This window comes from Notechis scutatus, chromosome 1 (genome assembly GCF_049901735.1).
Source record: "Notechis scutatus isolate UNSWTSFEM ecotype Mainland chromosome 1, rNotScu1.2, whole genome shotgun sequence".
Classification (NCBI taxonomy): domain Eukaryota; kingdom Metazoa; phylum Chordata; class Lepidosauria; order Squamata; family Elapidae; genus Notechis; species Notechis scutatus.
The window spans coordinates 215,353,655-215,378,024 of NC_142009.1; the positions used below are offsets into that span (position 1 = coordinate 215,353,655).

General features: G+C 40.5%; 1 protein-coding gene across 1 annotated transcript; it reads left to right on the forward strand.

The window, feature by feature from the left end:
* The first annotated feature begins 267 nt into the window (after window positions 1-267).
* MUC13 (mucin 13, cell surface associated) lies at window positions 268-23,510 on the forward strand. Its single transcript, XM_087953664.1, has 8 exons — window positions 268-466; window positions 7,797-7,966; window positions 12,064-12,195; window positions 14,132-14,243; window positions 15,286-15,323; window positions 17,409-17,493; window positions 20,229-20,469; window positions 21,888-23,510. The coding sequence occupies exons 2-8, from the start codon at window positions 7,891-7,893 to the stop codon at window positions 21,912-21,914; spliced, it is 711 nt and encodes a 236-aa protein (XP_087809790.1). The 5' UTR covers window positions 268-466; window positions 7,797-7,890; the 3' UTR covers window positions 21,915-23,510.
* Window positions 23,511-24,370: the final 860 nt, after the last annotated feature.

Genomic DNA, 24,370 nt, shown 5'->3' on the forward strand with positions numbered 1-24,370 from the left:
TGCTGGGAGAGAAAGTAATTTAAAAGTATTATTTAATTGACTAATCCATTGGCTTCCCACCAATTCTTGTAGCACAGAGTAGCTGTTTGCCTTTTAAAATCCAGCGCTGAAGCCCAAGAGTGCTGGATTTCAAAATAAAAGCCAAGGAGCTCAGTGCTACAAGGAGAAGTTCCAGAAAGTGTTGTTGGAGCTGAACTGGGCTTTAAAGCATTTTAAAGTAGCCTGCAGTAAGTCTCCCTTTAATATCTTGAAAGCTGTGTCCTTGTGATGAAGGGGCAGTTTATATTACATTTTATAGATTAATCCACCAGTAGAAAATAGGTAACATGATCCATTTGAGGTCAATCCATGCATTTAGTGAGGAGGAGGAGGAGGCGGCAGAAGCAATATTAAATCAGAGCCTCGGTACAGGGGCTATCCAGTAGAAGTGCCTTGATGATTCTGTCCAAGCAGAGACAGGAGCGTGGTAAGTATGAGATCTTACTAAATCAATTCATACAGAGATACAATGCTCAGTATCTTTAAAGTTGGTAATTCTTTCATGTTACTGACTTGGGAGTAATCAAATGGTCAGGTCTCGTGCTGCCTGGGGAATTCTGGGAATTGAAGTCCGCATGTCTTCAAGTTGCTAAGCTTGAAAAACATCAGAAATACAACTTCTTGTGAGCCTGGGTTATTTTCCTGCATTTTGGGAATAAGGAAATTATCCTATGTGCCTGGTGCAGAGATGCAGCTGAAATTTAGTTAGATGCTAATTGGAAGGTTAAACCCGCAGATACAGATACTCTTTGACTTACAACTATTTGTTTAGCCTCCATTTAAAGTTACAACAGCAATGAAAAAAATGACTATATTCCCCCCCGCCCCCCATGAACAGAGAGAGAGAGAGAGAGTCAGAGGAAGGAAGGGAAAGAGAGAGACCTAGAGAGACACACAGAGAGAGGCGGGGAGGGAAAGAGAGAGACAAGAGACAGAGAGAAAGGGGGGAGAGAGAGAGAGACAACACAGAGAGAGAGAGACAGAAAGAGAGAGAGGGGAAGAGAGACAAGAGACAGAAAGAGAGGGGGGAACGAGAGAAAAGAGACACATACAGATAGAGAGAAAGAAAGAGAGGGAGGGAGGGAAAAAGAGAGAGAAGACAGAGAGAGAGAAGACACAGAGAGAGAGACAGGGAGGGAGGGAAAGAGAGAGAGAGACAAGAGACAGAGAGATGAGAGAGAGAAAGAAAGAAAAAGGGAGAAAGAAAAAGAGATGAGAAAAAGGGAGAGAGAGAGAGAGAGATGTTTAAAAGAAAATAGAAAAATGGCTCTTTGAGTGTTTCATGTTTCAGACCCCGGGTTAGGCAAACAACATGGTCATTAAGTGAACCTTGTGATCATTAAGCAAACACGGTGGTTGTTAAACAAGTCCATTTTCCCCAATGGGCATTTTTAACCAGAAACCAGAAGAAATTGTTGGAAACTGGCAAAAAACATAGAAAACCTCAGTCACAAGACTGTGTGGGATGTTGTAACTGATCATAAGTGTGTGTGTGTGTGCGCGCGTGTGTGTGCACATGGCTGTCAAAACACCAAAAACAGGTGAAGTAGCTCTAGGGAGGTCAGTCATAAATTAGAACACTTGCAAAGCAACTGACCATTAAGCGAGGACCACTTATATTTGGTTTGCTAGTCACATGGGCACCTAGCCATGCCTACCCCAGTCACATGACCAACAAGCCATGCCCACCCAGTCACATGGCCAAGACACGCCCACCCAGTCACATGACCACCTAGCCACACCCACCCAGTCACATGACTAACAAACCATGCCCAGTCAGCAAACCACGCCTACCCAGTCACATGACCACCAAGCCACACCCACAAATTAGGCCACGCCTACAGAACCGGCTGTTAAGAAATTTGAATCCCACCCCTGTGTACATACGTACATACACACACACACACACACACAAACACACACACAAACATATATATATTCTCACTTACCCACCTGAATTAGGACTGTCATCTCCATCGGTAAGAGAAGGAGTTGTAAAGTGAAATACCACATGACTGTGCCTGTCAGCTTCAATTGCCATTGCTAAGCAAATCATGTGACTGTGACTGAAGACTTTCTGCCAGTTTCCCCATTGACTTTGCTTGCCAGGAGCTGGCTGGGAAGGTTGCAAGTGGCGATCACGTGACCACAGGATGCTGCTATGCCACTGGAACTGTGCATCAGTTGCCAAGGGCTTGAATCACAATCACGTTATCGCAGGGGTACTGTGACAGCCACAACTCTGAGGGCTGGCCATCAGTCTCATTATTCAAAGCTATGAGAACTTGAATGGTCACTGAACAAGTGGTCGGTAAGCGAGGATTACCTGTAAAAGATCTCTGTGAAGAGTTGCAGCCTGCCATTTTTCAGGATGGTCCTTCCAATCCTTATTACTGCTTCCAAAGCTCCAACCAGTTTGTGTTCTGAGCGAGCATCCCAAGTCCTTATGAGTCTTGATTTGGAAGCCTCCCTTCAGTTATATTTTATAAATATGTTTGTTTGTTTTTTAAATGTATATCTGTGTTGCCTTGGCTATTTGCATAAAGCACCATTTTTTTCTACTCAGAAAGCTCAGGCTTGGGTGTTCCATCATTGGAGGCTTTGAAGAAGGGACTGTGGACAGCCACTTGTCTGAAATGGTATAGGGCCATGATGGCGAACCTATGGCACGCGTGCCAAGGTGGCACACAGAGCCATTTGTGCTGGCATGCGAGATGCAGGCAAACTTACCTCACTGCGCATGTGCACGCCTCACAGCTGATTTTCAGCCCGTTTGAGGCCTTTTTCAGCCGCCCAAAGGCTTGAGGAAGGCTTCTGTAGGTTTCTACAAGCTTTGTAGGCCGAAATCTAGTGACAAAACAGAGCTAGATTTCGGCCTACAAAGCTTGTAGAAGCCTGAAGAAACCTTCCTAAGCCTTTGGGAGGCCGAAAAGGGCCTCAAACAGGCCGAAAATCAGTTGTGAGGTGCAATACAGGTAAGGGGGCTGCGAGGGTGGGTGGGTAGGATTGTGCGCGAATACGTAGGGGATGTGGGGGGGAGGCGCATTGCCTTCTGGGTCCCGGCACACAAGTGCAAGCGTGCAAGCATGCACACAATTTTTGGCATAGGATCCCAAAAAGATTAGCCACCACTGATATAGGATCTCCAGCTTGAGCAGCGGGTTGGACTAGAACAGGACATATGTCCTACATTTGTATATTAAACACTCCCATTCAAGTCAAAAATTGATTTCCCCCACAACTGAAAAACCAGTAGGCCAGGGTTGGGGAAGCTTTTATGGCTCACTCAGGAATTCTGGGAGTTGAAGTCTGGGAGTTGTTAAAAGAGCCAAGTTTCCCTACCCCTGGACTAAAAGACCTCCAAGGTCCCTTCCAACTCTGTTATTCTGTATCTGTTCCATCTTTATATCCCTTTGCAACTCAGCTCTTTCTGGTTGGGTATCAAAGTTTGCAGATTTTCTTTGTAATGGCTGCTTTGGTTTTAACCATAATAAACTTAAAAGTTTTAGTGAACTTAAAATACTGGAATTAATAGCCACCTTTCTTAACATACCTTTCTTAACATTTGTGAAATTACTCTTTCAGATTACCTCGAGGAATTTCTCAAAGGGTGAATAAGACAGGAAACAAAACTACGACTACAGTTACACTCATCACTGCATTTGATGAAAACGCAAATATGACAATTCAGAAATTGGAAGAGGCTGTAAATAATTCTTCTTTTAAGCATGACTTCAATATCATATCATTTGCACGTATGTATATATTAAAAAGGTTGATTCAATCCTGTCTTTTTAAAACTACTATAGATTCCGCAAAGTGCTGACTCCAAATGTGTGGGATTACACGTGTCACATGGCTGACATGTCAACCAACCAGTCACAGATACTTTACTTTGAAGAGAGTTGTTCTGATCAATTGGACTATCGCTTGGTTCATATGCCCCAAGGAAGAGGGGAGTCAACCTATTCTCCAAAGCATCCAAAGGCAGGACAAGAAGCAATTAATCAGAGAACCAACCTAGAACTAAGGAGAAATTTCCTGACAACTATTAATCAGTGGAATGGTTGGCCTTTAGAAGTTCTGGTTTAGCAAGGGGTTGGATTAGAAGACCTCCTTCCTTTCCAATTTTGTTATTCTATTATACACTGGATTAGGCCATGATTTTAACAACTATATTTATTTATTTATTTATTTTATTTATTTGATTTGTCAATTGTTTACAAGATAATAAGTACAAGTGTATACATAGTTGTGAATATATGAAATGGGTACATATAAGAAAAATAAAAGAATAAGAGAAACAATAGGACAGGGACGTGTAGGCACGTTGGTGCGCTTTATGCACGCCCCCTACAGACCTCTTAGGAAAGGGGTGAGGTCAATAGTAGACAGTCTAAGGTTAAAGTTTTTGGGGTTTGGGGAAGAGACTACAGAGTCGGGTAGAGTATTCCAGACATTGACCACTCTATTGCTGAAGTCGTATTTCCTGCAATCAAGTTTGGTGCGGTTTACTTTGAGTTTGTATCTGTTGTGTGCTCTTGTGTTGTTATGGTTAAAGCTGAAGTATTCATTGACAGGTAGGACATTGCAATGTATGATTTTATATACCATGCTTAAGTCGGACCGAAGACGGCGTAATTCGAGGTTTTCTAGTTTTAGAATTTCGAGTCTGGTGGCGTAAGGTATTCTATAACGGGTAGAAGAGTGGAGAACTCTTCTTGTGAAATACTTCTGGACTTTCTCAATTGTGTTAATATCACATACGTGATAAGGATTCCAGACTGATGAACTGTATTCGAGTATTGGTCTAGCAAATGTTTTGTATGCTCTGGTTAGTAGTGAGATATTACCAGAGAAAAGCAACGTAGGATTAGGTTAACAACTCTTAATGCCTTTTTGGCTATGTAGTTGCAGTGAGCTCTAGCACTTAGATCATTAGAGGTGAGTATTCCCAGGTCCTTTACAGAGCTTGGGTCATCAACAAGATCTTGACTATTCAGCTTGTATTTTATTTTCTGATTTTTTTACCAATATGTAAGACAGAGCATTTATTTGTTGAGATTTGGAGTTGCCATATGTTAGACCATTCAGATACATAGTCTAGATCTTTTTGAAGGGTAGTAGTATTGTCTGTGGTATTGAACAGCTTTACATCATCAGCGAAGAGAACGCAATTGCTCTTGATATGATCACAAAGGTCGTTTATGTAGATTATGAAGAGAGTTGGTCCTAGAACACTGCCTTGGGGAACACCACTATTGACAGGTACTGGATTTGATAGGGCGTTCCCAATTTTGACCATTTGTTGTCTGTTTGACAGGAATGCTTCTATCCAGTTATTCAGTTGTCCAGAGATACCATAAGATTTTATTTTTAGGAGTAGTTTGTCGTGTACCACTGAATCAAAGGCTTTGCAGAAGTCTATGTAGATTGCGTCTATTGCTTTGCCCTGGTCGAGTTGAGTAGTCCATATGTTTTTGCAGTGTAAGAGTTGCAGATTACAGGATAGTTTTTTTCTGAAACCAAATTGTTTATTGGAGAGTAGGTTGTTTGTCTCTAAATGGAGGATGATGGATTGGTTAATAATTGATTCCATGACTTTACAGGTGACGCAGCATAAGGAGATTGGTCTGTAATTTTCAACTAGGCTTGGGTCTCCTTTTTGAAGATGGGAATGACTGTGGCTTGTAACCATAGGTTGGGCAAGGAGCTGGTTCTGAAAGATTTTTCAAAGATTATGCTTAGAGGTTTGGCTATGGCAGCGGATAGTTTTCTTAAGAAGTAGGCACATATTCCATCCGGTCCAATAGATAGAGATGGTTTTAGGTTGCGTAGTGCTTTTTCAACGTTGTCTACTGTAAAATCGATATGTATTAGATCATTATTGTTGTCTGTGGTACGGCTAGGAAACATTGGGCATGATCCATTACTGTTTACAAACACTGAGCCAAAGAATGTGTTAAAGATGTTGGCTTTAATGGTGTCGTCGCTGCAGTCTTTACCATCAGGTCCTATCAAGGGTGGGATGGACCTTGAGTCTTTTAGTTTGTTGTTTACAAAATTGTAAAAAGCACGGGTGGAATTGGTGCTTAGAAGGTTTTCCTCTTGTTTAATGTGGTAATTGGTGCATTCGGTCTTTATCTGGTGGCATAAATTTTTATATCGGTTTTTGAAATTAGCAACGTGACCAGATTTGTTTTTCCGCCAGAGTGATCTCTTTTTGGATTGAAGTTTCCTTATTGATATGGGTAATCTGCTTTTTTGTTTTGTTTTTGGAGTTGTTGTTGGAACATATAGTTTGATGACTCTTTTGACTTCAAGTAAAAATATGTTGTAATGATCTTCAACAGTATTGCATCCAGTGAATAGAGATTGCCAATCGAGGGATGAGAGATCGTTATCTATAAGATCATAATTGCCTTTTTTGAAGTTACAACTAGGGATGACATCGTTGTGGTGATTTTTGCGTGGACGTATGTTGAGACAAAAGTCAATCATATTGTGATCACTACTGGAAAAGGGTTCTTTGGTTTGTATTCGGTAAATTAAATTCAAACTATTGCAGAAGATGAGATCGAGGCAGTTGTTCAGTCTAGTGTTGTTGGTTACTAGTTGTTCAAGACCTAGATTTGTAATAGCATTGAAGAAGGTTGTGTGTATGATTTCAGTTGTACAATTATTTAGGGTCCAGTCAATATGAGGTAGATTGAAATCTCCAAGGAAGATAAAAGGGTATGGGCAGGATGTAGCCCATGTTAGTAGTGTATTTAGCTTGTTTATATGTTCGATGTCATAATCAGGTGCTCTGTAACATAGTAAGAATCGAATTGTGATATTTAAGGATAGTTCACAGATGATGGTTTCAGGAAGGACAAGCTCCTGGGTAACTTGGATATTTTTTAGATGTAAGGATTTTTTGTAGAATATAGCAACACCACCTCCTCGACGATTTTCACGATCTGATCGGTAAACATGATAGTCTCTTACTGTGGTAATGGAGTCGGGAGAGATGCATTGAGCCATGTTTCACAGACAAATATAATGTCAAGTTAGCCATATTTAAGAGGATGAGAAATTCAGGTATTTTATTCACGAGGCTTCTTGCATTGAGTAGTTTGCATTTAAGTCCGGCAGCAGTTGGGATTGAGGTAGTTGGGGGCGTGCGTGCCTAGTCTTGGGTGGTGGTGGGTGGTGGGTAGTTTTGGGTGATGGTGGGTGGTGGTAGGTGGTTGAGGTAGGGTAGTGGTTGAGGGTAAAAGTTGGGTATTGGGTTGCGTGTCTTACTTTTGATGCAGTCAGCATGGTAGTCAATGTACAGGTCCTTCTCTCCATTGTCTAGACGGGTTTTGAGTTCGATGCGGAGTGCACGGGAGCGGGCACGTTGCTGTATGGTTAAGTCAGGGCGGCAACGGAGGTTTTTGTGGTTGGTGTTGGTTTTGGCGAGTGAGTTTATAGTGTAAATCACATATCACATACACAATCAATGGACTGCACCTATACATCTTCAGATGACTTAGTACAACTTAGCTTGGAATCATCTAAGTTCAATTCTTTTATCTACTAGGTAGGGCAATGAAAAGCAGTAGTCAGCTGACATCTGGTTGGTTGTATCAAAGTTTGCAGATTTTCTTTGTAATGGCTGCTTTGGTTTTAACCATAATAAACTTAAAAGTTTTAGTGAACTTAAAATACTGGAATTAATAGCCACCTTTCTTAACATACCTTTCTTAACATTTGTGAAATTACTCTTTCAGATTACCTCGAGGAATTTCTCAAAGGGTGAATAAGGCAGGAAACAAAACTACGACTACAGTTACACTCATCACTGCATTTGATGAAAACGCAAATATGACAATTCAGAAATTGGAAGAGGCTGTAAATAATTCTTCTTTTAAGGATGACTTCAATAACGTATCATTTGCATGTATGTATATATTAAAAAGGTTGATTCAATCCTGTCTTTTTAAAACTACTATAGATTCCGCAAAGTGCTGACTCCAAATGTGTGGGATTACACATGTCACATGGCTGACATGTCAACCAACCAGTCACAGATACTTTACTTTGAAGAGAGTTGTTCTGATCAATTGGACTGTCGCTTGGTTCATATGCCCCAAGGAAGAGGGGAGTCAACCTATTCTCCAAAGCATCCAAAGGCAGGACAAGAAGCAATTAATCAGAGAACCAACCTAGAACTAAGGAGAAATTTCCTGACAACTATTAATCAGTGGAATGGTTGGCCTTTAGAAGTTCTGGTTTAGCAAGGGGTTGGATTAGAAGACCTCCTTCCTTTCCAATTTTGTTATTCTATTATACACTGGATTAGGCCATGATTTTAACAACTATATCACATACACAATCAATGGACTGCACCTATACATCTTCAGATGACTTAGTACAACTTAGCTTGGAATCATCTAAGTTCAATTCTTTTATCTACTAGGTAGGGCAATGAAAAGCAGTAGTCAGCTGACACAGCTCCTTTACTCTTTTTTCAGATTCAAAGGTTGTATCACACATCAAGCTAAGCCACAACATGACTTATATATTTTTGGTTTTGCGTGAAGTGTGAATCCAGGTCATTGTGGTCAGTAAATTATGGCTTGGGGCAACATATATACCAAGCTATGCTCAACAAAACATTAACTAAACAATGACATCTTAATGTGATGCATATTGTCATGCCCCTGTTAGAATCTGACTCCGAGGGAGAGGAAGAACAACCGACAGGGAGTGGGTGGGGTGTGTGGTTCCAGAGGTTGTGGACGAAACTGGGGAAGGGCACAGGTTGGCTGGGCATTCAGAAGAAGACCCAGGCCACCCCTTCTTCATCCTAGGGCACGCAGGGTGGAACGGATCAGGGAGAAACGTGAATGGCGTGGTCTACGGGGGAGGAAAGGGCCTTGATCCTCTTCATGGGCTGCAGCTGTTTAAAAGGACAAACTGCGCATGGGCCAGTGCTGGAAGCAAAGCGTGAAAATATTTGTAGTCTGTCCGTTCTTATCTGAGTTCTGGCGTCCTTCCCAGTGTGTGTATTTTGATATCTGTGGACATCTTCAAGCCCTTATCCTGCCTTGTCTCCTTAATTGCTTCAGTGTAGTTTGTGTTGTTTTTTCTATTTATAATTTATATGTATTTTGAGTTTGAACGGAGGTTCTTCCTTTTGCGCAACTGTTTGTGGGGGAGTTTTTTTCTCCAGTCAATGATAATTGGACTTTTCAAGCCAAGTTGAAGGAATTAAAGGGACTTTGCTGGTTTTTGTGACTTTGTTGCTTTTGTATCCCACCTTGGGTCATCACATATATCATCCCATATATCATCACATATATCCTATTGAGTGAGAGTGATGCAGATTAGGTTTTTTAAATGTTGCACATTGCTGCATTTCCTGATTCTTGCTTAAAACAGGTAGCAGATGTAACTGAATTGTTGTTCAAGTGCAGGCAGGCAAGAGTCAGAGGTCAATTGGTATAATTATTAATGAAATATGAAATCAGTCACCAGATTAGGTAGATATCGTGTCTAGAAAGGAGGCAATAAACTTCCACAGCTACATGTCTATAGCAATTCTCAGTCATCCAGATCATGGTTGTCCCAAAGATGCTTTTTTCAAGAGGCAAATAGACTTTATTGTAGACATTCCAGTTTCATCCAATAAGCTTCTTCAGTTCTGACCTGGTGGGGAATGGAAGCAGAAGTGGTATTCATCAGGTTCTGACCAGTTCTGGAGAACCAGTACCGAAAATTTTGAGTAGTTCAGAATACCACCTCTGACTGGCCCTGCCCCCATCTATTCTCTGCCTCCCAAGTCCCAGCTGATCAGCTGGGTCTTCTTTTGTTGCCCTGCATGGGAGAATGGAGCTGGAAAGCAGGTTAATGGGGTGGGGAGAGAAGGGGGATTTTATAGTATCCTTCCCCCGGAGTGAGGTGGGAATGAAGATTTTACAGTATTCTTTCCCTGCCACTCCACGCCCACCAAGCCACACCCACAGAACCAGTAGTAAAATTTTTTGAATCCCACCACTGAAGGATATGTCTGCCAAATCCGTCCATTCCCCACCGTCCAATCAGAGTTGGAGAAGCTTCTTGGATGAGAAGCGAAACATCTTCAAAGGAAAACAAGAAAGCCCAGTTGCCTCTTGAAAAAAGCATCTTTGGGATTTCCACAGCTACAGGTTAGAATAGAATAGAATAGAATAGAATAGAATAGAAGAGAATAGAAGAGAAGAGAAGAGAAGAGAAGAGAAGAGAAGAGAAGAGAAGAGAAGAGAAGAGAAGACTTTATTAGCAAAGTTTGATTGGACATACAAGGAATTTGTCTTGGTGTAAATACTCTCAGTATACATAAAAGAAAAGATACATTCGTCAAGAGTCGAGAATCAACCACAATGATAGTCATAGGGTACAATAAGCAATCAAATCATACTAGGAAATAGTCAATATAAATCGTAAGGATACAAACGACAAAGTTACAATCATACAGTCACAAGCGGGAGGGGATGGGTGATAAGGAGTGATGAGAAGATTAACAGTAATAGTAGTGCAGACTTTGTAATAGTTGAACAGTGTTGAGGGAATTATTTGTTTAGCAGAGTGATGGCGTTCTTATGTCTAGTTGTTCTGGTGTGCAGAGCTCTATAGCGTTGTTTTGAGGGAAGGAGTTGAAACAGTTTATGTCCAGGATGTGAGAGGTCTGTAAATATTTTCACAGCCCTCTTTTTGATTAGTGCAGTATACAGGTCCTCGGTTGAAGGCAGGTTGGTAGTAATTGTTTTTTCTGCAATCCTAATTATCCTCTGAAGTCTGTGTCTGTCCTGTTGGGTTGCAGAACCAAACCAGACAGTTATAGAGGTGCAGATGACAGACTCAATAATTCCTCTGTAGAACTGTATCAGCAGCTCCTTGGGCAGTTTGAGCTTTCTGAGTTGGCGCAGAAAGAATATTCTTTGTTGTGCTTTTTTGATGATGTTTTTGATGTTAGGTGTCCATTTTAGGTCATGTGATATAGTAGAACCTAGAAATTTGAAGATCTCTAGATACTGTGTTGTCTAGTATTGTAAGAGGTGGTAGTATGGGAGGGTTTCTTCTAAAGTCTATCACCATTTCTATGGTTTGTGTTCAGTTCCAGATTGTTCCGGTAACAGTTGTATAACCTCCTGTCTGTATGGGGATTCGTTGTTGTCTCGAATGAGACCAATCACTGTTGTGTCATCAGCAAACTTCAGTATTTTAACAGATGAATTGTTTGAGATGCAGTCATTGGTATTTAAGGAGAAGAGAAGTGGAGAAAGCACACAGTCTTGGGGGGACCCTGTGCTGATTGTACAGGTATCAGATGTGATTCTGCCTAGCTTCACCTGCTGCTTCCTGTCTGTTAGGTAGCTTATGATCCACTTACAAGTGTGTTCAGGTACCACTAGTTGGTTTAATTTACTTAGAAGAATATCTGGAATGATGGTATTGAATGCTGAACTGAAATCTACAAAGAGGACCCTTGCATAGGTATTTGGAGGTTTGGAAGAATTACAATTCAAAGTCCTGGAAATGTATGACTTAAATTCTGTATTTGTGAGGCCTTTAACTTAGTATTTAAATAAAATAAATACCACTGTATAACTTAATCAACCAGCAGCATTAGTTGTCTAAGGATCGTAACTCAATAGGAATTTATATATTTAAATATTTAACCACTGTACCAGATTTTGACATGTCCAGTTCAGGTATTTAGTTGATTTCAAAAGACATAGAGCGAAAAAACACATTCCTTCCAAAAACCTCCGCTTGTGCCATTAGAAACTGAAGTGAAATTCAGTTACAATCCAGTCACACTCACCGGCACCAATTCCCTAGGATTTTATTATTTTTTCAGCTCTATCTGGAAATGTCAGGAGCAGAACCTGGGGCCTTTTGCACGCAAAATCATGGACTCCACCACTGAGTAGAAGTCCTTGAATGTCTACTATTGAGGGAGATATTGTTTCCTCTCCAGCTACTTATCCATGCTGTTCTACATTTTATTAGGTATATCAGGTTGTGATATTGTCCTCTGTGATAACGACACTACAGACTGCAAGGATGTTGAGGGCAGTATTCCAACATGTGAATGTAAACCAGGCATGGCTAAGAATTACTTAGAAGACAAAGCTTGTCGAGGTAAGACTTTGAAGGCAATTTTCTGAGATAAATGTGGTTAGCTGTTTAGCATAAACCAGAGTTTCTTATTAAATATGGTTTTGCGAATCCATAACCTTTTATGGCAGAAGATATATCTATTTTTTTTAAAAAAGTGAAATGATACCACTCACTGAATCAATCTATGTGTGCATGTGCACACATATATGCATGTGTGTTACATGTTAGAAACATTATTCTAGAAATAGGCATTAATAAAATAATGAGAGCCACAAATGGAATCCTAAATTTTGGAGCTTCCCACTCAGGGGTGGGATTCTACCTAGTCGGACCAGTTCTATAGAACCAGTTGTTACAATCCTGCACAGTTCAGGGACCCGGCAAATTGCACCACTGGCTGGCCCTGCCCCGCCCACTCACTTCTTACCTGGTATGCGCGCCATCAAACTTGCTGCTAAGTTGCTATTTTTCCTTTTTTTCCCCCTGACCATCAGCTGTTCTGCTGTGCAGGGAGATTTAGATTAGCTAGAAAGCAGGAAATCGTTGGATTTCTTGCTTTCTAGCTAATCTAAAAACAGAGCTGAACCTTCCTTAGGACTGAAGCTTCTATTTTTCAGTGCAGACTCAGGTAGCAGATTCCAGAAAGATAGACCTTTGAATGAATCTGTGATTCTGTGAGCAACTCAATCTGCCTGCCTGCTTTGCCTGATTTTGGGTAAAAGTTGCTCTTTTTTAAATAAAAAAATTCAATATTTATATACATGGTGTGTTGTGAGTTAACTTTGTGACTTTGCTTGCTAGCAAATTTTATGAGTTTGCTTGCAAGCAAATTTTATGTGACAGACTCAGCTAGCAGATTGCAGAAAGATAGATCTCTGAGTGAATCTGTGCTTCTGCAAGCAACTCAATATGCCTGCCTGCTTTGACTGATTTTGGGTAAAAGTTGCTTTTTTAATTATAAAAAATTAAATACTTATATAAATATTTATAATATTTATATACAAGCCACACCCAGCCAGTCACATGACCACCGAGCCACACCCACAAATTAGGCCACGCCTACAGAACTGGTTGTTAAAAAATTTGAATCCCACCCCTGTTCCCACTGTAACTCTGGGAGACTGGGAATTGTCTACATACATATAGTTCCCATACTTCTTATTTCTGAAAAAGTACTTTTTGAGAAAGTGCATTTAAAATTAGGTTCTAAGGAATACATCTAGCAGAAGAAAGTACTAATTTAAGAAATGATTTGAAGTAAGAATATAATCAGCGAATCTCTGCTCAGTTTATTTATGCAATATATCCTCAAAGGTTGCATACAAGTAGTCCTCAAGTTATGAATGTAATGGAGCCTGCACATTCCATTCGTAACCCAAGGATTTGTGGGAGTGAATCTCGTACCTTGAGTGGGATCATTCCTTCCTTTTGCCCACGCATTCGCTCGTTAAGTGCACATGAGGTATTTCAGGGTGGGGAAGGCCATGGGGGGGCCAAGTGATGGAAAAGGTAACCTACTTAAGACTATCCAAGGCCTCACTGACCCACTGAAATACTTCATGCTCCCCACAATTGTTTCCCCCAATCTGCCGAGCCAGGTCACTTACCTTGTGAAGATCTAGCAAGCACTCTCCTCTCCAGCCTCTGCATGCACCCCTTTGTTTGAGCCTCCGCGGGCCTCGCCCACAGGTTGCTGGCCAAAATGAAGATTCTGAGGGACGAATCCCTCTGACACTCTGTTCATCTCTCCGTGGGCCTCCCCTGCCCTATTGCTGGCTGAAATGGAGCACCTGGGGGCCTCCTCGGCCTGTTGCAGGCCAAAAGGGAGCCTCTGGGAGCTGGATCTAAAGGTTTAAAGGAACCACAGGACTGCCATTGCCTTGCTTTGGTTCTCATATTTTCAGTCAATGCTTTGCTAATCCTAAATTATTATCTGTTCCTCCCCTCCTGAGTGCAGCTTGTCAAGGCTGTTCTGCAGAAAAAAATGAATTCTGTTTCCTGAAAGCAAATCTCGTCCCCGAATGCCGATGTCTGCCAAATTTCGAGAAAAAGGATGCAGAATGTGAAGCGTAAGTATGTGATTAAGAAAGCCGTCCTCCTCCAATGTATCTTCATCCCTTGTGAATGGGTGGACCTGCCCATGTTGTTTTTGTGAAAAACAAAATGGAAGCAGTTTGTCGTTACCTTTTTCCCCTGACTTCCTTTGTAGACTGGCATTCCTCTTTTGGCCTCCTGAGAGAGCGATTTAGGCTTCTTTGTTTTCCAAGAATGACCAAGGATGCCTAGCCTCTTGTGCTGACCAGAGTTTGACTGCTGCGCCAAAATGATATGATTTCATAGGATGATTTGCAGTCTGCTAGTCTTTTCTAAGCAGACATTAACTGCAGAGAGAGATGTGGGAGCCAGTTTAGTCATATCATGATAATATGCATCATAAGAAAAAAAAGAAGCTCATCTAAGACATAGAAAAACATATGCTCCTAAGTTACACACAATATGTTCTCCCACTATAAATAAAACAATCCTTCTACAGGTAGTCCTCGACTTACAACCATAACGGAGCCAGGAATGTATGTCCTGATACTCGTAACTCAAAGCACCCACACGATTGATCTAATTTTACAACACTATTTCCAGGGGTGGGATTCAGTTTTTTTAACAACCAGTTCTGTGGGTGTGACTTAGTTGGTGGGTGTGGCTTGGTGGTCATGTGACTGGGTAGGCGTGGCCAACTCGACATCACTCATGCAAGGGGTGCTTCTCCTCGCCTGGCCTCTCATGACATTGGGGATGCTGCAACGGTCATAAGTGTGAAAAATGGTCATAAGTCACTTTTTTCAGTACCATTGTAACTTTGAATGGTCACTAAATGAACTGTTGTAAGTCAAGGATTATCTGTACAAAAATACAAAAGGCTTCTTTGCTTGCAAAAAGCTGCCCTAAATATCAATCATTAGATTAAAAATATCCACGCCCCAGGTCATCACACTTTGAGTGGTCACAAAACAACCGGTTGTAAGTCAAGGACTACCCACATGGGAGAAATCTTGATACATCATTGGTATATTTTATTCAATCACTCACACGATGATATTTTGTGTTTGCTTTTAGGTGCAGCATTGGATTTTCTGGAGAAGGCTGCCAAGATAGTATGTATTACAAGGAGAATATTTTATTTAAAACTGAAAACTATTTCTAGGGGGGGAAATACGGTAGACCATCTATAATATAAATTATATCAGAAAAGCCCCAAAATGAAACTTCTATTCATTGAGAAAACATAAGGAGAAATACCACATACAGACATACATTTAGAACCATTTCTGGACCACACCCTCACTGAAAACTGCTATTTTTAAGGTTATATTTTCCATAAGCATAATTTGAGGTGGATGTGACCGTAGGGGAGTACATTTGTACGAGCCTTCTGATGCCATGTTGATGTACAAAAGAGCCACACACCTTGCAGTACAATATCACTGCTTCTCATCTTTCTAATGAAAGCAGCAAACTTCTGTGGACACCCCTCTGTTGCACTGTACCATTTCAAGTACCTTTGTAGAACATCTCTGTTGCAATATCTCATAAATATATATTATGAAGAACTTCAAAGAGATAGTCGCTAGTTATGATTTGCTCAGGACCAAATAAATTCTTGAAGCATACCCAGTTGCCGCAGCTGAAGTTTAGCAATGTCAAAACCAAGGGACTCGGATATTCTAAGCCTTCCGAAAAAGAATCCTGCTACCAAAATGTAATAACGTGACTTATGTTGCCTAAGATGATCATAACACAATGTTGTCCTGTGGAAACTCTTTCCACAAAACCAAAAGGTTTTGTTCATTTCTTGCTTTAACTTTGTTTTAAAATTTGTTTTCCTCACAGAGTTGGGGATATGAAGTGTTATAAACAGGGTATTATTTCACTTCAGCATCGTGAATGTATGTTATAAAAGTCATATCATAGAACGCAGCCAATTTTATGTGGTCGGGTTCAGTCGCATAATTTGTCACTCACACTTTAGACTTTAACACAAGGCTCTGCTTTCCCCCACTTTTGTTGGCACTTTACATTTGGTTCACTTTCAATTAAATTCCCCCCTCTTTCTTTCTCCCCAAAAACCCTCTGAACCCCAAGAGGCTACTGCTTGCCAATGAAAGAAAGCCTCAAAGAAATCTTTCTATGAAGTTTGTTGAGGTAATTTCCCGTTAGGAGAATGAGCGCATACAGGGAGACGTATAGGGAGTAGTGTTGGAATAATGCACACAGAGCACACAGATACACTGTACAGTAAATGTAGGTTTTTACTTCCAGAAACGTTAAGCAAAGTCCAAACGAGCAATCCAAAATCATTCACAGGTAAATAGGTCAGTTTTCAATCCAGGGATAATTCAATAACAAATTCCAGTGTCAAAAACAGTTCAGTATCAGACTTACATTAAATCCAGAAATATCAGTCAATTAGGAAAAATGGAGGACCGGCAATACTTTCCAACAGAAGGAAACAGAGAGACTCACTCAGACACACTCTCTTCTGAGACTAAGACTAAAACAACCCAGGTTTCTGGCTCCATCTTATGGCCGTTTGAAAAACCACACCCAGCTACAGTTTTGCATTTTCTTAAAGATATAATACTAAAATGTCTATCCTGGCTTATATATTTCTAACCCAAATACCTGTTAGGTGACTTATATTCCTAACAAAGTTACCTAGGTGATTATGCCTATCAGCATGATAAAATATTTGAATTTCCTTCTCCTTCCATTCATCTTCAAATTGATATTTTTTTCACTTATATTGTATCTCAGAAATGATTTATTTCTTCATTTCCTTCCCATTCACTTTTTCCAAAGGAAAAAGAAGAATCAAAAATTCCTAGGGATGAGGAACAATTAAATCAACTCGGATAAAATCAAGCAATCAGTGACCTTTAATTGTCTTCCTGTCAAGATGTGATTTGATAAACATAGGGGAATCTCTGTTACTTTCTCCCTATTCCATCCAAAGTGAGAGATCTCTCTATGCAGAGACAATCTAGAATGGAAAAGAAGAATAACTTTTTTTAAAAAAGGTGGGGAGAGGTTAGAAAAAACAGAACAAGAAATAATAGACCCATAGGTGACAGAAAAAATTAAATTCTATTTTCCTTTATATGTAACAATGCAAAAATAAAGGTATTAGAAGATCTCATAAAAGATATGGTAGCCATGGTAATTTTGAAATCTCTTCTCAGGTTACATGGCCATCATCATAGGAATATCTACCTTGTGCGGCGTTCTTCTGGTGGCTTTAATTGGCGTAACCATTTGCATCTTAAGGTAAAGTTTCCCCTCGCACATACGTGCTAATCGTTTCCAGCTCTAGGGGACGGTGCTCATCTCTATTACAAAGCCGAAGAGCCAGCGCTGTCCAAAGACGTCTCCATGGTCATGTGGCTGGCATGACTAAACTCCGATGGCGCACGGAACACTGTTACCTTCCCACCAAAGTGGTCCCTATTTTTCTACTTGCATTTGTACATGCTTTCGAACTGCTAGGTTGGCAGAAGCTGGGACAAGTAATGGGAGCTCCATTATACGGTGCTTGGGTTTCAAACGTCTTGGTCAGGTACAAATGATTTTTGGGAAGGGATGGCATTCAAAATCCCAGCAACCGGTTCTCTGCCCAGTTGCTGGGTGGGCATGGCCATTGCGGGTGTGGCCTACCAGAACTTCTGGGAGGCCCGTTTTTTGCTCTCCCCAGGCTCTGGAGGCTTTCCTCAGGCCGCTGGGAGGGCGAAAACACCTCCCTGGCTCCGGAGGCCCTCCAGAAGCCAGAAACAGGCCCATTTCTGGACTTCTGGAACTGCCAGGAGGCCTGTTTCCCCCGAGCCTCTGTGCAGACCCAGAACTTATCTGCATCCAAAACAGGCTGTGTGGAGACTCCTTGGAGGGATGGAGTGGGGTAAACGGGGCCAGCCAGTCAGTTCAACTACTGGTTTGGCAAACCAGATGTAAATTTAACATTCAGTTCGCCTGAACCAGTCCAAATCAGCTGAATACCACCCCTGCTTTTGGGGGCATATGAATATACGCTATTAAAAAGTTTGTGACATGAGGCGATTCTGAATTTCATAGTTTAGTTTGGAATTCAAAGCCATTAGGTGATGCATGAATGGACTGGCTGATTAAATGTGTATGTCAATCTTGTCACAGATTCAGCTTCTGTATAAATACAGGTAGTCCTTGACTTACAGCCATTCATTTAGTGACCGTTCAAAGTTATTTTTAAAAAGTGAAGTATGACTGTTTTTCACATTTATGACCGTTGCAGCACCCCATGATCAGGTGATCAAAATTTGGGTGCTTGGCAACTGGCATGTATTTATGACAGTTGCACTGTCCTGGGGTCACATGATCATCATTTGTAATCTTCCCAGCCGGCTTCTGACAAGCAAAGTCAATGGAGGAAGCCAGTTTCATTTAATGACCATATGATTCACTTAACAACTGCAGTGATTCGTTTTAACAACTGTGGCAAAATAGTGGTAAAATGGGACAAAATTCATTTAACTAGGTCACTTAGCAGTGGAAATTTGGGGCTCAATTGTGTTGTATGTTAAGGACTACCTGTAACTTACTCTTACTACATATGCATGGGAGACACCCAGGTCCTTTCAAACAAATTAAGCAAAGGTCAGTATTAAGATCAAACTAACCTTAACTCACCAATTTTTAAGCCTCACTGTGAAAAGGAACAAAATATTGTGACACACAAAATAACAATTTCAATACACTTTTTAGTGGTGCACTTTCAGGGACGGGTTCATAAGTCACAAAAATGGGAGAGGTGTTCATTGTCCACCTGGATTAAAGCACAACACAAAGAAACTGTCACATAAAACAAGGCTCTCCAAATTTGGTGACTTTAAGACCTGTAGGACTTCAACTCCCAGAATTCTTCAACCAGCCATGAATTCTGGGAATTGGAGTCCACAAGTCTTAAAGTTGCCAAGTTTGGAGACCCCTGACATAAAATATTGAAAACATGCAAAAATTAGTTATAGCTAGCATTTTAAAAAGGCCTACATTTTCCCCGAGTTTCCACTAGTTGTCGAGTTACTCTTTCCAACACTCCCAGTTGTACAGTACACTAATCGTGGGATAAGAAAAGACGTTATTCTATTGAACAGTTACCGATGAAAAATAAAAAAAAGTAGATTAGAAACAATCACTTCTTCCATGGAAAGGAGGAAAACAGAGGGCTCTTCCGGGGCTCTTAATTGGAACTAATCCTTCTCAATTGTTCACAAAGGGGGTTAGAGCTGAGCAGTAAAGTTGCCAGATTTGCCAACGCATGAGTGTCTACAGACAAAAAAAGGATAACAAAGAGAAACAAAAGGATTGTCCAAATTGAAAGAGAATGAGCATTAAAATGGCAAGTTAAGTTCAACAGCATACACTGAACTAGATTGGCACAAACATTTGTAACCACAGATACACTAAAACTTCTGGTGATAGAACAGAAATTAGACTATGGCAGGCAAGGCATTGTAAGAGAGGGCAGAGCGGTTGTGAAAAAGTGAATTTTAAACTGGGGATCATTAGGAAAGGTCCCCCTCATTATTATTTAGAGTAAAAAGAACTTAAGTGTGTTTTCATTTTATTGTAGAAATTTAGCTGTCTTGTGCACTTCAAGGCTGATATGAAGACAAATAATGAAATAATCAATAATACCATTGTAACAACTAGTATCTTGATGAACCTAGGAATCTGATAAACTTGACTCAAAAAGAATATTGCAGAGTTGGAAAAAGAGTTTAAAAATGGCAATCAAAAGTGGTCATGATTACTTGGGTTTATGAAATTTCCTTTACTAAAATGATTGAGATCCTAAATTCCCTTTTACACGTATTTGTAAATTGAATTGATATGAATAGTTAGCTTCATCGTCACCTCTGTCACAAAACTTTGCACAACTCCTAGGGAGCTTTGTTAAGAAGAAAAAGCCAAGATGAGCACAAAAAGACAGATTTTGAATGTCATTATGATCGCCCTTTCTTTTTGTATAAAAGAAAACGGAAGCCTAAAACGGAAGAGCAACAATTGGTAAGCCATGAGTATTCAACCTCGGGCAATCCTTATGGCGTTCCTCCTGCCACAAACTTTGCTGAAAGTGGGAGAATGTTCCCCAGAATCCGAGCTACGAATGACGCACCATTGAGCAAAGCCACTGCTGAGAACCCAACCAATTTCTACAAAGAAGGAGCTGCAAATAGAGGCTACGTTCCTGAGCAAGATTATAGCAACGATAACGTGAGTGGCCGTTTAGGTTCCTATCTTTGCAGTGGCATGAAAATCTGCATGGTGAGATAAAGCAGATTCCAACCTTTCCAGTAAATGGAAAGTATGTTTATTTTAGAAGATAGCCACTTTGGCCAGTCTCCCTGCACTTTCTGTTTGTCACACATTCCTGTATCCTTGATCTGTTGAGCTACCACTGACAGGGCAGTCCCAGGGCTCTGAACAGTAACTAAAAACCCTCATTTGGATTTATGTTGTGTTCAGTAGCTAGAAAGCATCATGAAACTTCTTCTCTGAATGCCTGGAACAGGGACAGCATCTGTATTTGGAAATCAACATCCTAGATGTTAAATGTCTGGTTTCCTTGCTGCAACCAAATTCTCTGGTTGGCTTATTGCAGGGGTCAGCAACCTGTGGCTCTGGAGCCGCATGTGGCTCTTTCATCTCTCTGCTGAGTCTCCCTGTTGCTGGTTGGCTCCACAATGGATAGGGCTTTTAGTTAGGATGGGTAGAGGAAAATGGACACTGCGCTAGGAGGAGACTATGGTGGGGGAACCGCCATAGAGTCAGGTCTGCTCCAGAATTGAATGGGGGGGATCTTTGTGGCTCTTTGAGTGTTTAAGGTTACTGACCCCTGCCTTTTTGTATTGCAGAGATGCACAGCTTGAGACCTTTGGTTTGCAGGAGGATTTAGTTCCCATCCCACAAATCTACAAATAGGAATTGTAATTAAATAACGGGGGACTATTTATTCTATTGATAGCATCATTGAATGTATAACTTGGGGAAAAAACATGGAGATCCTATCACAACTATTTGGCTGGGGAATTTTGGGAGTTGAAGTCCACACATATTAAAATCATCATGGTTGTGAAGCACTGTTCTAATCTAAATTCCTTGTCTATCACAGGAACCCATGACCACCATAGTAGTTTTATTTTAAATTAACTACTGCTGCATTCTTTTAATTTTGACCCAACTAAATTAAATTACAGTGTAAATTTTTGTCCAGGGCTGTTTACTTGTTCAATGTGAGTCCTAGCATGGCACTCAAAGTCTAAAGTCAGTTTTCCTTTTTCTCTTCAAAAATAGGCAGCCCTATTAGAATACTTCCTCATGAGCTATGGCTAGTCTTAACAAGGAATATTTATCCCTGAAATTTAGAGAACCAGCAGCACTGGATCATGAAATGCAGATGATATTAGTTTTTAAATAATGCTGCAGTACAACTTTGCATAATTCTGTCTAAAATTTCTTTGAAGAGTGATAGTTCAGTTTAGTGAATTATTTTCAAAGGATTAAGATATATGATTTTTTTTGGGGGGGGGAGTCAAGAATTTGTAGTAGTAATAATAATTAAAAAGTTCAGCACATGTCCCCTTGGCTAAATTATATTTCCCTTGTTTTATTGTTCATTTCTAAACAACCAGTGGCTAGACATGCCCTCCAGATACTGAGTCCAGCTGAAGAGCAAGGAAAAATAAGAACATCTGGTCAACATGGGCGCTGCCATGGAATCAAAATGCAATGCTTCTGAATTCTCCAATCACTTTTGCACTAAGAGAGCTAATATCTCAGAAGGACTTTACAGCTACCTTTTGTAAAGTACTCTAGACCTGCCGGTTAATGGAACTTCAGCTCTACTTGCTGTCTTCCTTAAATGAGTGGGGGGGCGGGGGGGGCAGGAAGAAAGATATGGAATGTGCTGCAACCCTACAAGCTGTCATGGCTTTAGCATATCTTCTATCACCTATGTGTCATCACAAAAGAAGAGGCAGTCGGGAAGAGGGGAAAGAAGAATAGCTCCCTTTAACCCAGAGAGTTTCTTAACTGGAGTTTGATTGTTTTTCATTTTTTGAAATGTTTTGCTAGTTTTGCTAGTTTCTTTTTCTTCACCTACTCCCCTGCATAAAACACGCACTTTCATTTTTCTCACTTTCAAGGCCCATGTTGCATTCAATCAAAGTCCCTTGTCCATCCCAATTTCCACTTTCAAACACTTTTGAAGTACATGCTCTGTGTGTATGTGTGTACTGGGGGTTTAAATGTCATGTAGATGGTTGGAAATCACTGCTTGTTTGCACCCTGTTAAACCTGCTGGTATGGTATGCTGGCACTGCTTATTGGTATGGTATTCTAGTCAACAATGAATTGTTTGCAGAGGTTTGTGAATTTCTGTACTGTGGACTTTTAATTTTGTGAACCACCAGGGAACCACCATCTAGCTGTGCAGTTAGTTTCCCAATTTTCCTACTTTCTTACAATTTTTCTTGCAGGTTACCTATTTTCCCAGGACTTAGGCATCTTTTTTTGTCAGAATTTGGCATTTCAGTCCCATTTTTTGAATGAAATGCACATGGAGTGTCAGAGAGAGAAATACATCTTTAAAAATAGACTGTTCTTACACTTTGTTTCATTATAGAGCTGGTGAATGGAAATAGATATAACTGGTATTACAGCCTTCTTAGAATTCTAGAGGCTATCTCATAAAACAATTTCTGAGTGAGAAAAGAAAAAAAATGACCTGTTTTCTTCCCCTCTTCTACCCATCAAATTAACCACTCTATGTCACAACTCTTTTGTGTGGAAGACATTCAGTCTTCTCACTTGTTCAACAGTTCCTCTTCTGGTAACCTCAGCTATTACAGTTGTGCAAATTCTTCAAAAGAAATCCTTTAGAAAAGCATGTATGAAGTGCCTTTTTTCAGACTATTAAGGCAACCTTGTTTTTTTCTCCCAGGAATATGTGGCTGCTTTGGGAACTGTTCCCTGCTGCCTCTGTGTGTGTGTTCATGGACAGCCCCTTTAATTCACTGGTGTGTGTGTGTGTTCCTCTTTCAAACTATTTGCCCTATAGCCCTAGAAGAAAACATCATTGTGGTTAAAATGCACGGAAAATCAGCGTGGCTTTGAAAAAGCTGCTAGGTAAGTTATATCCACAAGATGGTGCCCCAACGTTTGGCTACAATTTTAGCCTACAGACTAAACTCTGCTTCCCTGATTTATAAAATCCCTTACACAGCAGTGTTCTGTTTTGTATGAAACAAAATAATTCCTAAGATACAAATATCTAAAAAGATCTTGCAATTTCTACAATCTAAGTTTGTGATTCAATTTAAAGAATTAGCTTGCTTTATTTAGGGCTGGTTGATATTTATATGGAATATATCAAGGTGTTTGTGCTGGTTTTATTTCTGATTCATTATACCACTTCAGATTAATTGGCCTATGGTCTTTGATTGCTTGTGTCATTACAAAACATCACCATGACCTCTTTTCATATTACTTTCTACCTGATTCTGGAATCCTACTCTATGAGGTGCCCATCTACTTGTGCTGTCAGAGTCTGCTGTCTATTTCTAATACTTTGCAGGGCAGGACAAGCATCATTTTAAGGGGAAAATGAATAGGAGGAATATTTTAAAACTGTCTTTCAGGAAGAAGTGCTTTGTACAATAACATTCCAGTTTTTTTTGAAAAGTCCATATGCTCTGTCTCAGGAATAAGACAAACTTTTAGGTCAATGAGCATGGTTGGCCACATGCATCCTCACAAAATGGCCATCGCAGAGAGGCACAAAATGGCACAACTCACTGTGGTCACTTTGCTGTGGCCAACCTGCAATAAATATTATCTACTACTATTTCTTCAACGTTATTTCCAAAATTTGAATTGTATTGGGTTATGCCATGTGCAATTGTCCCAAAGCAAGTTGACTCGTGGCAAGCTGGCACAACGAGATGGCCATGGTAAGATGGCGGTGCCGAGTTGACTGTGGCAAGATGACTACAGCAAGTTGGCCACGGTGAGTTATCCTAGACCTGAGATACGCCTGCTTATTCATAAAGCAACTGCCTCATAGGTTCAGTTTGGGCCCAAATATCCATTTACCCTATGACTAATTGGGAAGATT